General features: G+C 38.1%; 2 protein-coding genes across 5 annotated transcripts in view; both read left to right on the top strand.

Annotated features, from left to right (window-relative positions):
- Window positions 1-18,616, top strand: part of LOC149260929 (C2H2-like zinc finger protein) — a 150,591-nt gene that overhangs the window by 78,821 nt on the left and 53,154 nt on the right. The gene's annotated exons all lie outside the window — the stretch shown is intronic.
- LOC149260930 (uncharacterized) lies at window positions 16,800-17,756 on the top strand. The gene is made up of 2 exons (XM_089380899.1): window positions 16,800-17,047; window positions 17,172-17,756. The coding sequence occupies exons 1-2, from the start codon at window positions 16,920-16,922 to the stop codon at window positions 17,653-17,655; spliced, it is 612 nt and encodes a 203-aa protein (XP_089237025.1). The 5' UTR covers window positions 16,800-16,919; the 3' UTR covers window positions 17,656-17,756.

Raw genomic sequence — 18,616 nt, 5'->3', positions numbered from 1 at the left:
CAAAATGCTTCAAAAGATCACATTTTGTAAGTACCCCCTTGACCAATAACTGCTTCACTGGTTAGTGTTTATCTCAGTTCGCATGTTAATTGCAGAAATTTTGGATTTAAAATTTTAAGGTATTGTATGTTCTTAGTATGACTAAGAATATTGATTTGATTTCTTATTTCACTGATTTGAAGTGTAGGGCTGAGTTTGATGATTAAGGAATGATCATTAGAAGTCAATACCTTGATCTTAGTCAAGTTTTGGCTAGAGGATTCAGGGAGGGTGATCTTCATAGATTGCGTGCAATCTAGGGAGGTAAAGGGCCTTGTTGAGTAATAGTGGTAATCTGTGTGAATTTTGGTAGAGAAGATTGGTCACTTGAATTATCATCCGTTATCTCTTTTGAAGGATGTGGTTTTTGGATTTCTTAACTTAAGGCGTAGAATAAAGGACTGTGTCAAGGAGTGTGAATTCAGCAAGCATGCCAAGGCTGCCTTCCCAAGTAGTGAACATAGAAAGAGGGATTCGTCATCTGATTCATAGATATTTTTGTGGATACATGTCATCAACGACATTGATAGGAAATCTTTATTATGTTACTTTCATTGATGGTTCTTCTAGAAAGAACCAATTATATAAAGATAGAGGATAGGCATCAGTAGCAACTTTAGAAGATATTGCAATTTGGGGTTTGAATTAATTCAAACTTAATATATTGCTCAAGATTGCCAATAGAGAGATAAATCAAAAGGATGTCTTTAACAGGTTCCTAGAGTTTAAGGCTCTTAGAGAGAACTAGAAAGGTTGAAAGATAGAGTTAAGAAGATTGGATATTGAAGGTGAGTATACCTCCAATGACTTTGACTCTTTGCATAAAGGTAGGGATCTGGATGGTGTTGATTGTTCCTTACAACTTATACCAAAATGTGTTTGTTGAGAGACAGAACTAGTCCATAGAAGAGATTGCTAAGTTTATGATTGATGACTTGGATTTGTCTATGTTCCTTTGGCTAGAAGCATGTTGTATTGCAGTGTAAATATTGAAGAGATGTTATAGGGTGTTGAAGGACAAGATTCAGAAGAAGCCATCATGGGGGAGAAACAAGATGTTTCTCATTTCATGGTGTTTGGGAGTCCAATTTACATTCATGTTCCATAGGAGAAGAAGCCAAAGATTGAACGCTTTAGCTTGAAGGGTATTCTTGTTGGTTAAAACGAGTTTTTTAAGGCTTACAATATCTACATTCCATCTCCAAAAAAGATAATAGTAAGCCACGATGTGATAGGTTGATGATGATGTAGCCTTCCAAGTCTCGGGAGCTCCTAGTAGTGATTGAGGAGGAGACAACACTTGCTGTTCTAAGTGTTGATCCATAGGTTATCAAAAAGTTTAGGTTCAGGTTAGACAAGTTACAGTGTAGGTATAAATGTAACTTTACCATCCAGTAAAATGACGAGGTCCAGTTGACTTATATACAGATTGTAGGAGGTAGAGGAGCAAGTTGGTGCTCCAAAGACCTCCTTTTGGGTAAGCCATTCTTTTATGAATTTCCTAGTTATGTTGGATTGATGTCTTCCATTATTGATTTAGAGCCTTCCATTTATGAGAAGGCAACATGTGTGCATCTATGGTTGGATGCCATGGTGGAGTATTAACTCCACTACAAAAAATAATGTGTGGGAGAGTATGTTGAGACTATAGGGGAAATTAGGGGTTGATTCCACATGGTTGTACAAAGTGAAACATGCAACTTATGGTGGCATAAAGAAGTACAAGGCTTGGTTCATAGCTAGAGGATTCTCCTAGAGAGAGGGAGTTGACTATGACGAGACCTTTGTTCTAGTTTTCAAGTGTACTTCAAAGTTAAATCAGGACCATTATGTCTTTAACATCTTTTTTTGGTTGGTATTTATATCATATGGATGTTAGGACAACCTTCGTTAATGGATTGACTTAGGAGGAAGTACATATCAATTAATCGAGAGGGTTTGAGGTGCATGGTGAGATACCAATATTTGCAGATTGGAAAAATCCCTTTACAGGTTGAAGTAGGTACCCTGTGCTTGGTACTCTAGGATTGATAAGTAGTTGCAAGGTTTGGGCTTCACCAAAATTGTTGTAGATCACATTTTTATATTTTATTTGATAGATTTGATTTGCTTTAGTCTTTTATGTAGATGACTTGATACTTATAGGGTGCAAGGTTGAGTTGGCATAAGAATTTGACATGGAGGACTGTTGAATTGTGTAGCTTGAGAGGTACTCTGCAAGCCTAGATTTGGGTTGTGCGAGTTTGGTCACAAAAGGCTTTGTGGGCAAAGAACCCAAGTGAAGGGGTTTAAAATCTAAAGAAGGAATTAAAAAGAAAATTAAAAGGGAAAATTAATTCCCAAGGTCTAGAGGATCAAAACCCCTAAGTTGTAGAGGGTTCCTATTCCTAAGAGACCTAAGGAAGAGGTTATTTAAGGAGGCCTTAGGATCAAGGCTAGGGACATCAAGTGAGAGGGAGCTCGTTTGATCAAGGAGGCTAATCAAGATGTAGCCTAGAGGAGGCTGACCTTGAGGGCCAAGGAGGGCTACAAGGAATGGCCGTTAGCTGATCCAGCAAGGGCAATTCGTCCCAAGTGAGGAGAAAAAAAGGGTTTCGTTTGGGTCTTTTGTCTCATGTTCAGGTCAGGGTTCAAGGAGGATGCTGGCCGAGATTGGTGAGGTCAAGTTTGTGCATCCAAGCAATGGAAGGAACCTTGGAAAAGGGCTGGAAAGTTCTGGGCTAAAAGCAGTGGCACCTTTGTGATCTCGCTGCAGTTTCCTGTACCTTATTGGAGGGCCGGAACACTGAAGATCAGATGTTTTGGTATGCCGTAAGGCTTGGAGGGAGGGTGGAGTAAGGCCACATGCCTTAGAGGACCAGCGAAGCTTGTACAGGGCTGGAAGAGGGGTGCTGCAGGTTTGAAGTAATCCTAGATTTGGGGCTGCAAAGATCTGTAGCAGACCTAGAAAATCTGTCAAGAAAATCCCTAGATCCATAGTTGCATGGAGGTATCCTAAAGGAGCTAGATTGCCAAGGTTGGAGGTCTGTTCTAAAGTATTTAGAACAGAAGGATTAAAGTGGCCTAGTTGAGGGCAGCGTTTATGCTTGTCCAGACCATAAGGAGTACCCCATTGTCTGCAGATCAGATTGCTCAAGAACCAGTAGAAAAGGTAAGGCCGAGAATCTTGGATAGTTGGTTTCCTTTGTAAATAAGGCCACAGATCTTGAGGACTGTGTGAGTATTTGTGGAGATAAAAGATCAAAAGGGAGGTCACATTGTGAGCAGAAAATGAGCAGAAGTAAGGGTGCCATGTGTGGTGTGGACCGACATGCAAAGGATCTGATTTTTGGCGGACTCTTCATAGGGTTTTGGACAGTGATGTTGAGCAGCCTAAGAACAATAAGTCATAGACCCTAGTTCAGTCATCTACAGGTAGTTAGAACGCTGGTAATAGTAGAGGTCTGTTCATAGATCATGAGCAGCAACACTTTAGAAAGCGCTAGATCTGTGGTTTGAGGATCAAACTTGGAGCAGAGTATATGGAAGCCCTAGATCAGTCAAAGAATTGACTGTGGTTGGGAAGATTTGTGGAGCAGTTCATGTACAGTTGGAGGGCTGTTAGGTGACTGTCAAAAGAGCCCTACGTCCAGCACTTGTGAAGGACAACAAATCTGGTAGAAGGGCAGGTGCATTGGGCCTAAGGATGTGCAGACTTTGAAGGACTGAAGTAGCAGTCAAGTGGGCCAGCCAACTAGCCCTAGTTCACTGAGTAGAGAAGGACTTCTTCAGTGAGAGTGGGCAGCCTCCATAGCCCTAGAAATGCCATCATTGTAGCAGCAGAAGTGAGCAGACCAAAGAGCTATGTTGACCACTCTGTGTCAACAACCCCATAGTAGTACACCCCTTTTCCAAAAAGGGATCCATCATGTTCGAGTGTCCATGCCATTCAGACTTCATCATCAGCCGACAGTTTTATGAATATGTTAGCCCATTTTGCATATGTAAAATGTAAATAATTTTAGTATGAGCGTGTCTGTATGTAACAGCCTGTGTAACCTATGGTTTTGGTGAGGATCTCCGTTCTAGGAGGTTTTTTGTCTCATTGATTCATCTGCGTCTCTAGATACCAAATGATCCGCAGAGTTTTTCCCTCCACTCTTTCCTCAAGCTAGAGTGGATTTTGTCGCTAAGATCTTATGCGAGTCCTAGTGTTTTAGATGGAGTCCGTGTAAAAGTGATTTGGGAATAATCCTAGCTATTTGGCTAGATTATTTTATTGCAAGTCACTTGGTCTACTGGATTATATTTTGTATCGCAAAAATGGGTATTTTTCTATGTTGCACAAGTTTCCGGTACGCAGGTACTTCTGATACACGGGAATGAGTATTTGGCACGGCTAGAAGTTTTGCTCAAATTTACAGAAACGTCAAGTTGGGAGTGACAATAATATAATATATTAATATTTAATATATATTAAAAATAAAAGTAAAATAATTAATTTATTTCCATCCAAAACTAGCTAATCAAATTCCATCTTGCAAAAAATATGTAAAAGATTGAACTTTGAAACACTGCCAAAAAAATCAAAATATTAATCCATCAACAATTTGCCAATCAAATTCCTTCTGAGCAAAGAAACATGCAGAACTCCCAAACTGGAAAAACTGTTGTTATTACTCGATTATTAGGTGATTTCATGCAACTTTATATGTTAAGTCATTGGTTCAATTCCTCGCCCTTGATGTTACATTTAATTATAATAGAGATAAGAAAAAATAAAATATATATAAATAATAATTGAAAAAAATTAAAACAATAGAGTTTAAAACCAATGCTATTTAAAAGAGAGTTTATATAATAAAATTATAAATTTCCAAGTTAATATATATTTTATACTTGAATAAATATAAAAATAAAATTAAAAAATGTTTTTTTAATAATATTTATATTTCATAATTTCAACTATTTTTTTCTTTAGTATTCCATCTTTTGTCCATTCAGCCTGGGCGATTATGATGGTTTTGCAAGTGGCTAGCGATCTGCCTAAATGCTTTTATATCCATCCACCATCTATGTATATGAAGAGAATGAATAGCTTTCCAATTACAAAGATCAGGATTGGCTAGGCGCCTCATCTTCATTTGGATAGAAGGGATTTCCATAAACGGGTTGTTTCTCTTAGTTCCACACCCATATCCAGATCTAAACCCATCGACATACTTTTCCCTTCGCACAGTTCCATCAGTTTAAGCAACACCCAAGCCGACAATGTCAAATACACCTAAGTTTGCACTTATTCATTGTAGTGAAGCTCCCAAAACATCAAAAATCAGTTGCAGTGAAGCTCCTGAAAAGCTCCAAAGTACCTATTGAAGCTCTCGACGATTTTGGAGCATTTCCGATCAGCTCCCAAGCTCCTAGGAGCGGGGTAGCTTGGGGTACATGCTCTCCAATGCTTGGGAGTGGTACCCGTGTAACTATGGTATTTTTTGAGGGTCTATAACGAACGGGTTTTCCCCCTTAATATTAAAATGTAAAATATTGATGTAAAAAATATTTAGTGCTGGTCCGTCATAATTAGACGCCATGGCTAAATATTAGAGGGTTGGAAAAATTATTAATCCCCTCATGACTCATGAGTCATAAGTCAATTAATTAAATTTTCTAGTAAAATTAAATTAAAATCCTAAACCAGAAATTTAATTAATTTTGTGTCCTAGGTGAAATTAAATTCTCCAAAGGTGAAATTCGTGGGTTTTAAAGAAATTAATTTATGGAGGTCCCCGTCCAAGGGAATATTGAAGAAATCAAGATATTTTGAACCCTTGGGCTTTGGTGGCTAAGTCAAAGTCAATTTTTTGAGGAAATTAACTCGAAATAATTAATTTTGAGTTAATTAAAACCAATTAAATGAAAAATTCGATTTTTCCTCAAAAAAAATAATTTCGACAGTGATGATTAAAGATTAATTAAATCTTTATGAATGGTCGAGATTAATTTGACAACACTAAAGCCAACTAGCCATTGGAGAATTTATCTATAAATTAGAGGTTAGTGTCAGTTTATTTTTCATTTGATCTTTGAATCGTGTACTTAATCTCTCAAGTTCTCTTGTCTATTTTCTGGAATAAATGCAGAAGTCTTTGGGTTTTTAACTTGTGGTGGTGTTCCTTGTTAAGAATCTACGGTAACATTGTTTTAATTTCTGCTTAATATTATGTGAAAACTATCAATCAATAGCTCTCTTAGAACAATCTGAATACAATTATCTTATTCAGTTTGTTGGATCTAGGGTAGCATTTATAATTTTGATTGAATTAGCAGGTATCTATATTTCTTCAAAATTTCATTGTTATTCTATTTCTCTATTTGGTTTGATGGTTGATCTAGTGTTTGCAGAAGATATTTCGGGTTTTCATTGAGTGTTTGGGGATAGTCCTCGGTTAGACCAACCAACTCTCAACACATTTTTTTTGAAGAGCCTACCTCATATAAGCTTCAGGATTTATCTAACGATTTTTTTTTAATATCTGCAGGATGTTTTTGGGCTAGTACCTCTCTAAAAAACCACATCTTTTAAATATTTTGTGTAAAATTTGATAGATCTGGCTTGTAAGAGCCTTAGATCTTAAGATCTGGGAGTGAAGTTGGACTCATACTTTTCAGATCTTATAGATCCGCAACTCTTGTGCATAGATCTGAAGAGTTTCTAAGTTGAGTTTCTGGGGTTTTGTTTATTTTTTGTATATATTAGGATATGGGTATTTTTATTTTCCATTTGTAGGTATGGATTTGAAGGTTTTTCAAGGATTTTTTTTCAAGATCTGAAACAGATATAGGCCCTAGAGGGCAAGATCTTGTCTTAGAAAGTATTTGTTTGCAGGGATTATTCATTTCAAATCATTCAACAAAAACTTCACATTTGGGGTTTTCACAAAATCTCCGAGATAAATTTTAAGAAAAGATACACCAGGTGGAGATTTTTTAAGGTTATTTTTTTTTTACTTTTCGGGCCAGAGATAACCCTCATTTCCTCTTACAACCTCGCTTCTCTGTTGCGGTTTTTTTACTCCTCTCTGCAAAATTCGTTTTTTTTTGCAAACCCTCTGCATGTGCTGCCTCTTTTATCTACGCTTTCCTTCCTTTCATCCCTCGAAATCTATTCCCTCATTGCTTATTGGCGTGCTCCTTTCTCTTTGTCCGTAGCCCCCATTTCTCCCTCTCCTTTGCGTGATGTCTTCTCCCTCACCTTACTCCTTGCCGACTGCTCGTTTTCCCTCATCCTTGTCTTCCCAACTCCTTGTCCCTCCCTCCTTGAATCCCTGCCGCGGCCCTAGCTCGATCCTCCTCCTCACTGGTCGCTGCTCCTTTTTTGCATCCCAACTTGTCTCTGCCTCCATTCGCTTCCATCCCTAGATTCCCTACATCTCGATCCTTTCTCGCTCTCCTACGCAACCACCCGTAACTTTTCTCCCTTCCTGCATCTGCATTTCCTTTCCTGCGACCTTTCTTTCTACGTTCCCTTCAGCTGCCCGCAAACCTCTATTCCGCCGCGTTCCTTGTTCTTCCTCCTCAACCTGGATACATTTCCCTTCAAATTTCCTTTTCAAATTCCCTTCATATTTTGATTTTATTATTCTTTAGGGTTAGTTACAAAAAACAAAAAGAAATCAAATTTTCTAATTAATTCGATTTTCATTTTAATTTTTTTTAGTGTGGCTTTGACGTTTAAAAAAGAACTAAAACTAAAAAAATAAAATTTTAGGGCTTTAACATTTCGAATTAAACTTTTATGTGGCCTTTGGCCCATTAAAAATTTAATTAACTAAGCCTTTTGATTCTCACATTAGCCACATTAAAATTTTAATTAAATTTGCCAAAGGAATAATATAAAAATTTTAAATTTAAAGTTCCTTTTTTGGTTTTTTCTGTGATAAGGGTTTGGGATTTTTTAAAGCAAAATTTTTGAGGGGTAAAATTTAAATTTTTTCCCATAGTCAAGGTACATTTAAATATTTTTTAAATTATCTCTAAAGTTTGACTATAGGAAAACAATAAAATTTTCTGGATTGGAGCACTTAAGAAAATCAATTTTAATTCCGGAATTGCTTGAAGTGTTTAGCATTTGAATTTCATGGTTCTTCATGGTAATTAATTTTCGAAATTTAAGTGCTCATGTCTTTTGCATACTGAGTGTTTTGAATATTTTTATGCTTGACATCTATTAAGATTGCTCGTCATTTGATTAACTCTAAGCGGGTTATTTACTTAAAATATTGGACATTTATCGCATATTAAATTTTGAGAAATTTTCAATTAATTGTTAAGTACTATTTTATGGAATTATGGTAAATCGCATATCTTTCGTTTCCTAAATTGAGCATTTTGAGCATATATATAACTGGCATGTTCTTGAGGGTGATATTAAAAAACTGAGAAGAACTTTTTGTTCTCTTTGAGCTATAATTGCATTGAATCTAGATGAACTGAAGTGATAAGCTTCTGATTTAATTTCATACTGGGCGTTAAACTGCGACATTGCTGAGCTGAATATTTTAAGTGGTTTATCTTTAGTTACTGTCTTTTGTAGTGAATATTTTGGCGATTAAATCCTTGAATCTAGCTTCATCTTGCTCCATCTTCTAATCGTCTCATGCATTTGCATATTAGGTTAGTCTTGCATAATTAAAATTTACTTACAAGCATAAGCTTGGTCGATAGAAAGATAGGTACCCATCCATCTTTGCTTGAGAAGCTTGGTTTTAATAGTACTTAAAACAATGACCTTGTAGTCGTCAGAGACGCAGCTCTTTGTAGCGCTGGAGGCACCGGGTATGTTAGATTTTCAGGAGAGGTATCGTTAATCACACCTTAGTGTGCTAAATATAAGATAGTCATAAATTAACTAAGTTTCCTGCATCTCACTTTAGTTTTAGGATTTGCATTTCATATAAGATAGTCATTCATCCAAGCAACAATTACTCATCAATTACCTGTCCCTAAATTTACTAACAAGATAGTTGAGTCCATGAGGCATTGGTATCAATTGTCTAAATCTAATCGAATCCTATAAGTCTTGCTAAATATAAAACAAGTACTTGGTCGCTTGATTGTGTCTCCCGAATTGGTTGGTTCCCAACTAGTTTTCCTTCATTTCATTTCTGTAGGGTCTACCCCCCTTAGCCTACTGTTGGGAGACAAGTTAAACAGAGAGATTGTGGATCAGGGTGATAGCCCCTGATCTGAGTTGTTGTCGTGGTGCCTAAACATTTTGTGCGACAACAAGTTGTTCACAAACGGAGTTGTGAACAGTGGATTGAAGACCCTATGTGCTAGTGACCTTGAAGGACAAAGGAGTAGCTAGAGGGTAGATTGACTGGGCCAAGTTCAGTGACCTAAAGGAATTGCGTGCACTGATAGAGGCAGATTGAGGAGCTGCAGATGGGGAGGCAAGAGGACCCACCAGATGTGTTCAGGACATGTGGACTGAAAGGGTTGCGGGGCGCTACATCAACAAGTAGGTCAAGTGTTGTCTTGTTTAGGGTAGATTTGTGGTCAATGTGATTGACACCAAGCCCTAGTTGTATCCTTGTATTAGGGTTGTATGTAAGGGCCATGATCCCTGGTATGGGAGCCCTAACACTGTTGTATTATAGTTTGTAATATAAAGAAGAAGGGTTTGAAAAGGTTAAAAATTGTCATGTGCGCTAGATGATTCATTGATGTGTATTATTCCGTTGTGCCAAGTAGAAAAGTGTTGTGGCACTTGAGTGTGTTTGTGTTAGAGATTTTAAGACCAAACCCAAATTCTCATGTGCCATGGAAATTCATCAAGGACATTGGACCAATGCACTATTTTTGGGTCTAGCGGTGTGGTAGAGTACATGTGAGGATTTCCTTGGAGAGGACAAGTACCTAGTTGAGATCTTGAAACGTTTTTGGATGATGGATTGTAAACCAAGGAGCATTTCTATGATGTTTTCATATTGAATTGTATTTAGATATGGTAGATCATTTGCTGTATAGATCCTTGATGTATCTAGTTAACTCCAAACCTAATATATGTTTTGCAGTGAACACCTTGAACTAGTTAATGGTTGAACTAAGGTAGATTCACTAAATAGAGGCACAACATGTGCTCCAATATTTGAAGGGCATAATACATTATAGTTAGAGATATTTAGGAGATGATTAGTTGATGTTGCATAAATTCATTGATTTTGGTTAGGTAAGAGATACAAGTGACATGAAGAATATTTCAAGGTGTTGCTTTAGTTTGGGTTTATGAGTGATTTCTTGGTTTAGTAGGAAGCATGCTTAAGTGGTATTAATTTTATGAGTTCGAGATGATGGATTGTTATCTTGTTAGGCTAGATAGATGATATGCTAGAAAACAACAGTGACAGAGGGAGCAACCAGGATTACTGCAACATAGGTTGTTTCAGAAAGAACACCCAGTTAGGGTAACCAAAAAATAGGCATGATGATGGACCTAGTGAAGGAAGTTGATCGGTTTATGGTTAAGCGAAGGCATGTGGTTCAACATGTTTTGAAGTACCAACATGGTACAGTTGATCATGGCACAATCAGTTATGGTTTGAGATATACCTCAAACAGTGAAGCATAGTTTAAAAAATTGGAAGCGGTTATTGGACCGGTCCACCCAATAAACCGAGTTTCAAATCGTGACCGGTCAAACTGGGACTGGTTAGATCCACATGAACTGGTTTTTAAAAAACACATGAAATAATTAATTTTTAATGAAAAAGACTATTTTGAAGATTTAAAACCATGATTCCAAACCAATAGACACAAAATATGCAAAGTTTGCTCATATATATACCATGTAAAGGTGAATATATCAAAATGACACCAAGTGCAATACATATCAACAACAAAATATATAATTAATGAGGCTTTAAATGGCCTCTAGAGTTCAAAAACAAAGCCTACAAACTATGGGGCCACTGGCCTACTACAAATCTACATATATGATGTAAGTGATCAACATTATCACTTGAAACTTCTCATTAGGATCAAATTCAGTTGGTTGAGTCTCAACTCCCAAACTTTGCAACTGCTTGAGTCACAAACTTCTCTATTGGTTCAGTTGCTCGAGTCTCAAACTTCTGAAGGCTTTTAGAGGCATGATGACTACTACTTAGCTCAAACTCTCTATTGTTCCACTACTCTAGCAAAAACTCAACACTCCAAGCTCTCAATCAAACTCACAAAAACTCCAAATGAGATGTGTGAGGCAAATGAGGGGGTGAACTCTTTTTAAAAGGCTTGGGAGCATGTTTTTGGAGGGAAACAACCCTTATTTTCCCTCCAAAACACCCTGGAACCTTCCTAAAGTGCGCTGCATGGGTCCTTCGCGGCCTTGGCAGCTATCTGACCAATTTAGGACGGAACCGACTGGTTCAGGATGAAATTGGCTGGTTTGACCATAAATCGGCCGGTTAGGACCTGTTTTTGTGGTTTCTGGGTGAAGTGGGGGGTCGAACTCGGTTTTTCTGCCGATTTGACCCATTTGGCTAATAAACTAGCTAGGTTTTAAAACACTACAGTGAAGTACGACTGTAGGGATTCACATATTCAAATAAGGCAGAGAGCTCTGAATATAGAAAGAGTTCATCAAGATATTGCTTCAGTTTGGGCTCCGTGATGATTTCTTGGATGAACAGGAAGCAAACATCTATTGCAGTCAGTACTGCAAAAGCCGAGTATATTCTAGCTTGGTTGGTGAGTTGTGAAGCAATATGGCTTTAGAAGCTACTTGTATGATTGTCTTGATCAGGTGTAGGTGACGATTGTAATGACGGGTCGAAGCATAGTGAGATCTGTTACCAAGGCATGGTTCAGAAGGAAGCAATATGGATTCAATACTATTCTTCAATCAAGCAGATTGTTGACAAAGCCTCTATTCCAGGATGAAGTTTGAATACTTCGAGGACAAGCTTGAGTGATTGAGCATGTTTCTCTCAGCAAGAGGGAGTGATGAAATTACAACATCCAAGACAATCATTCTCCCTAGGTCAGGTTGACCAAGATTAGGGAAAATGGTTCAGAGTGATAGCATCAGGGACAAACATTCTCCCCGTGTCAAATGTGACTAGATTAGGGAGAATGGTCTAGCAAAGGACAATCATTCTTCCTGTGTGAAGTATGTTGACTAGATTGGGAAAAATGGTCCTAAAGGCCCAATATCACTCAGTTGAGTGGGTGCCTTTTCAACATCAGGTTTAGATTATTCTTTAGATAGGTTGAGTGAGCTCCTTTAGCATCATGGCCTAGAATGAGGCCTTTGGATTTGGGACCAGATTACTCAAATGAATTGAGTGTGCCCCTTGGGTTTCACCACGAGTCAAAGAGATTGAACAATATGATGGTGAACTAGGGCTAGTTAGTATACCATGGGTCAGAGACGTCAACTAGAATCATGGTGACTAGTTGATGCTAAAGATGTACCATGTGTTAGGAGTACCAACCAAGATTATGGTGAGGATGCACCATAGGTTAGAGTTATTGACCGGAATTATGGTAACTTGTTGATGCCGCTGATTTATCATGTTTCATAGTTGTTGACCAGATTATGGTAGTTTGATAATGTTGATGCTGATGATGAATTGTTGTAACCTTTTCTTAGAGAAATTTGTCAACATGAGAACATCTAAATAGTCATTATTAATACCTCCCTAGCTAAGAGGGAGTATTGAATTTTGTAGCTATGGTTGGTCTTCATAATTAATAGTTTAGACCTTGAGGTATTTGTAATGATAAATATAAAGCATGTTCTTCATTCTATTGTCAAAAGAGAAATTTGAAGGCATTTTCTTCATGTCCTTTTCAAAAGAGAAAATTTGAATTTAAAAAAAAATATTTTTTTGGCTCCAAACAAGCCAAGTCAGCCCTCCTAGTCAAGTCGGCCTAGTCAAAGAGACATCCATTGAGCCAGCCAGAAGATCATATAAAGACACTTGTCCTTCATCATTTGTACACAAATTCGACCTCTTATCAAGATATAGTATCTTCAGCTCATTCATGTGAATGAAACAAGATGGAAGGAAGGACGAAGATGACCAGAATAAGATCAAGCTTTCTCTCTCTCTCCATTAGTCCTTGCACGTGTGGACCTGTTCCTCTTTCATGACCATGTACGTGTGAACAGAAGTGCCAAATCTCTGAAGTATTCCTGGGCAGCATGACCAACATCTTGGGTGCAGTAGGCCAAAATTCAGCCCTAGCAGACCTAAGCAGACTGAGTTCAGTGGGCATACTTATGACTCGACTAGGAGGCAGTTGGACCGGGTTTGACCAAGTGTACCTTGCTGATCAGTCTGACCTTGTGATTGACTAGAAGATCTACATGTGTCTCTTGTTGACCTGAAGAGTTTCTCTAAGAAAATGTTGCTGGGTATTTCCCCATGTGGGTTTTCCCAGGGTAAATGTTTGTGTTCTTGTTTGACTGTCTCTTTATGATCCTACTGGCATTTAGTTTCTACTGTTGAGATCTTCTGTGTAATTGCTTCATGACGAACATGAATGCAAGAAAGAGTAAATAAATAAAACATAAGAAGCAATTATCAGTTTAGAAGATCCTATGAAAAATCAACAGCCCCTTTTAAAAAAATTAGAAAAAAACAGAAAATGTCCAAGATAGATAAGTGAACCTTTCCCTATATAGTATGCCTAAAAATAGGCATGGCCAAAAATAGAAAATTGCTTTCATGTCCACAATATTATACTCATCGTACTTAGATTTCCATGGGGAGTTCAAATATGTTGTCAGCGCTGACCTGCAAAGATTTCTAAAAATAGAAATATCTCGGATTTTGATGAAAACACCCTCATCAGACTTGGTTTTCAGTGAGGAGTTCTAATACATGACCAGATCAGACACGCGGCCACTGCTAAAAATAAAAATGTCTCGTATGCCCATGAAATGATGAAACCATACTCATTGGATTCATCTTTCATCAAGGAATCTTAATTCATGATCAAAATCGACACGCAAGTATTGTGAAAAATAGAAAGTGTTCGCATGTTGCTTGAAAGTAGCTCATCGAACTCAGAATCTCACAAGGATTCCAAATATACCATTATCTCTGACATGCGAGTCTCCAGACCAAACTTGCTAAAAATAGAAAGTGCCATGCATGTCACTCAGAGAAGTCTCACTGGAACCTTGAGTTCATTAGGACTCTAAATACATAATCAATTCTACCATGCATGCCTCAGAACTCGGTCTCATAAAATACAGGAGAACTGCTAAAATAGCAACTCTTTCCAATCTGTGCAAAAACTATGTCTGGATAACCATAACATCATTAATCCACCCTGCAACCAATCTCCCTGGGAACCAACTCCCAGCCCAAGCAAAACTGTACTGCATATGTCTCTGAACCAGTGTTGCACACATCGCGATTAAATCGCGATAAAATCGGAAAATCGCGATTTTTTGAATTTCCCGATTCAAAGCGCGATTTTTATCCAAAAAATCGCCAAATTTTTTTTATAGCGATTTTTATCGAAAAAATCGCGATTTTTTCCTTAAAAATCGCCAGAGGCGCGGGCAGCGGGGGTTTTATATGGAAATTCGATTTTTTGTTTATTCATTCAGCAGTCCGCCGCGGAGGAGAAGGAGAAGAAGGGAGGGAGAGGGTTGCCGTCGGTTGTGGGAGCGAATCGAAGCGATTTTAGGAGGAATCCAAGCCAAGATCGCCAATTTGTCCATAAACCAGGTATGTAGATTAATTTTTTTTTGTTTTGGTTCTATAAAAACTTTGTTTTTCATTGTTTTTAAAGAATTTTTGGAAATTTTTCATTGATTTGGGATGGGTTATTTGTTATGACTATGAGAACCAATTTTTGATTTTTATTTTCTCATTTTCTTTAAACATTGTTTATTTTTTTTGATTTTTCATTGTTTTTTGGGTTTAGAAATTGGGATTTTGGAAATAATTAGCTTGTAATTTTGCAAATGCTAAATTGTAATTTGTATTTACTATTATCATTTATGTAATCCTAAATTCCTATTTCCTAATCCTTATTTTTCCATAGGTTTGCAAATTCAAAATTCAAAAACAAACATGCCAAGGAAATTGGATCCTTTCTGGGAATATGGTGACCCTAAAACTCCGAATGATAGACAAAACTTGATTTGCAAGTTGTGTGGAAAGGAAATATTCGGGGGGGTGTACAGGTTGAAGTTCCACCTTGCACAAATCCCTGGACGTGATGTGGGGCCCTGTCTAAAGACAAATGCTGAAATTATCCAAAAAGCCATGAGAGCATTGGGAGAATTAGAGCACACTAGAGACGCCAAAGAAGAACTCAAAAGGCAACTAAGAAGGTCAGTTGAAGGAAGTGGGCCAAGTGGCACAGGTTCTACTGCAGCGTCAGTCAATCCGTTTGCTGCATCATCATATTTTGTTCCTCGAACCACACCTGGTTCACAACCAACTATCGGTTCAATGATGAAAAGAACTGAAAAAGAAAAAGCTGACAAGTTGATGACAAAATTTCTCCTCTGGAGTGATATTCCTTTCAGCATTATAAGGAATAATCCATTTTTCCAACCTACTCTTGATGCTGTTGCCAGTGTTGGCCCGGGGTACAAACTCCCTTCTCTTCATGATTTCAGAGGCCGGCTTCTTCAAGATGAAAAGCGTGACTGCACCCAAAGATTGGAGGATTTTAGGGCATCATGGGCACAAACAGGATGCACTGTTATGTCAGATGGTTGGACTGACCAAAAGGGGAGAACCCTTATAAACTTCTTGGTTAGTTGTCCCTTGGGGACTATGTTTATCAAATCTGTTGATGCAACTCATCAAATCAAAGATGCAAAAAATTTATGTGATTTGCTGGATGTGTTTATTTTGGAGGTGGGTGCAGAAAATGTTGTCCAAGTCATAACGGACAACGCTGCAAATTATGTTGCTGCTGGTAGAATGCTTATGGACAGGCATCCTACTTTATTTTGGACACCTTGTGCTGCCCATTGTATTGATTTGATGTTAGAGGACATAGGGAAAATTCCCTTTGTCAAAGAGGCTGTTGACTCATCAAAAACCATCACAAAATTTATTTACAATCACACATCTGTGCTTAGCTTGATGAGAAAATGCACCAACAACAAAGAGTTGGTGCGCCCCGCCATTACACGGTTTGCGACGAGTTTCATATCTCTTCAATCCCTCTTGAATTCTATGTGGGATTTGAAGAGAATGTTTGTTTCAGAGGAGTGGCGTTCTTCGCCAATGAGCCGCAAACCAGAAGGAGAGGCCGTCTGCAGACTTGTTTCATACCAAGAAGACTTCTGGGCGGGAGTGCAGGAGGTGTGCGCTGTCACTGAACCTTTGGTAAAGGTTCTTCGGTTGGTAGATGGTGAGAAGCCCGCAATGGGCTATTTGTATGAAGCCATGGATAGGGCCAAAGAAGCCATTCGGTCCTACTATGATGACAAGGGAGATGATGGGTTCCAGAGACAACTCCTTCTATGGAACGTCATTGATGAGCGATGGAACAACACACTCCATCGTCCCATTCATGCTGCTGGCCTTTTCCTGAACCCTGCATTTTCTTATGCATGTGGGTTTAATTTTGATGTTGAGGTCGTGGAAGGATTATTAACCTGTGTCCAGAAGATGGTGAGAACTCCAGAAGAACGTATCGAGGTCTCTAGACAAATTGAGCAATATAAGTTGTCAGCTGGCACATTTGGCTTTGAGATGGCTATCAATGATAGGACAGTTAAAATCCCAGGTATTTTTTAGTTTGTAGTATGTACTTTGTAACTTTGTTTCAAATTTCATTGTTTCTTCAAATTCCATTTTTTTCTTATGTTTATTTAAAATTTTCTTTGTAATTTTGTTGTAGACGCATGGTGGAAGATGTATGGTGGCAGAGTACCCCTTTTGCAAAATCTTGCCGTGCGCATCCTCAGCCAAACATGCAGCTCCTCGGGATGTGAGCGCAATTGGAGTGTATTTGAAAAAATACACAACAAGAAGCGCAATAGGTTAACACTTAAACATTTAAAATATTGCAAATTTCCAAATAAATTTTTGAATTCATTAAAGTTTTAAACAATATTTTTTTTATAATATTAATTATTAATTTATTATTTCATGAACTTTGTACAGGTTGGAGTCCCATAGACTTAATGACATGGTCTATGTCTACTACAATCTTCGATTGTGGGTGAAACAACTAGAGAAGACACCTGATACGGAAGCCATCTCATTGGATGGGATTGACACCACTGCTGAATGGAGGGTTGAGACCGAGAGGCCTCTCATGGATCCCACTGAGGATTGGTTAGTGCAGGATGAGGGGGAGGAGGAGGGGGAGGAGGAGGAGGAGCAGGAGCAGGAGGAGGAGGAGTTGGAGGAGCAGGAGGAGGAGGTGACACCGCCTACCCGGGCTACCCGGGCTACCACTACCACCAGTAGAGGACGTGGTCTCCGTCCACCTCAGCCTCCTGTAGCTGCTACTACTAGTTCTTCAGCTTCTAGAGCACGTCAGACTCCACTGCCATTTCCACCACCACAGGCACCAGCTTCTACATCTAGAGGGAAAGAGAAAGTTGTGCCATTTTCTCGCAAGAGGGGCAGAGGAAATCAATAGGATTAGACTTTCATTTTATTGTATATGACATTATGACATGATGAGATACATTATCATATTTTTTGTTGATATTTTGAGGCTGAGTTGGACTTGGGACTCAGGACTTACTATTTAGGACATGATTCAATGTTATGTGTGATTTTAGCGCTAGAAATGATATTAAACATCTTATATATTAGTTTTTTTATCATATTTATGTGTCAATGTATTTATTTTATGTTGTAGATGGTTTAGATATTAAAAAAATTGAAAAAAATTGAAAAAAAATGAATATTTTTGTGCCAAACGATTTTTTCCCGCTTTTTTCCGATTTTTTCCCGATTTTAACGATTTTTTCCGCTTTTTTCCCGGCGCCGATTAAATCCCGATCGCGATGTGTGCAACACTGCTCTGAACCTCCAGCCTGATGAAATGTTCTGGTCATTAAGCCTCCTGATTTGCAAGGGGCGAGTCTATGGGTCAATAGGTAGAGAGGTTGTGTGTTTTATTGGTGTGTTGTTGTCAGAGCAAGTATTTGAAGCCAGTGTGTTAGCTGTAGTTGTAATTTCCTTCAGTAATAGAGTAATGTGATATTCTGTTGGAGACTCTGGATGCTGTCCTGAATTTCCAGACTATATATTTATGTAGAATAGTCTCTAGTTTTGAGTTAGATCATAGAATGCAGTGTTTGTAATCTGACTTTACTGTTTTCTTTTTTAGTAGATGCAGAACTAAAGTTTTGATAGCTTGTTCCGTGACTTCCATTTTGTAGCTGTGGGTTGCAATTTTTTGAGTGCAGATCTGAACTATGAATTAAAATATTAACAATAATCACAGCTTTGTGCTCCTCACATTTATGTTACCTTAATGTTTAAATGATTTCATTCTAGCGACGTTTATAGGCAGGTGTATAATTGTGTGTCATTTACACATTGTACTTATGGGTAGACCACTTTCATGGATATTTTATGGATGTCATTGA

Source organism: Pinus tabuliformis, chromosome 6 (assembly GCF_031772625.1).
Source record: "Pinus tabuliformis cultivar Carrire ecotype Pingquan chromosome 6, CPIR1, whole genome shotgun sequence".
NCBI classification, from domain to species: Eukaryota; Viridiplantae; Streptophyta; class Pinopsida; order Pinales; family Pinaceae; genus Pinus; species Pinus tabuliformis.
The sequence above is the reverse complement of the archived record's forward strand: the minus strand, read 5'-3'. Positions and strand labels throughout refer to the sequence as shown.

Bases quoted from the DNA above. Each gene is read 5' to 3' on its own strand.
- LOC149260930 (XM_089380899.1), top strand. From the start codon at position 16,920: ATGTATGGTGGCAGAGTACCCCTTTTGCAAAATCTTGCCGTGCGCATC. The intron at 17,048-17,171 runs GTTAACACTTAA...AACTTTGTACAG, and splicing joins CACAACAAGAAGCGCAATAG to GTTGGAGTCCCATAGACTTA.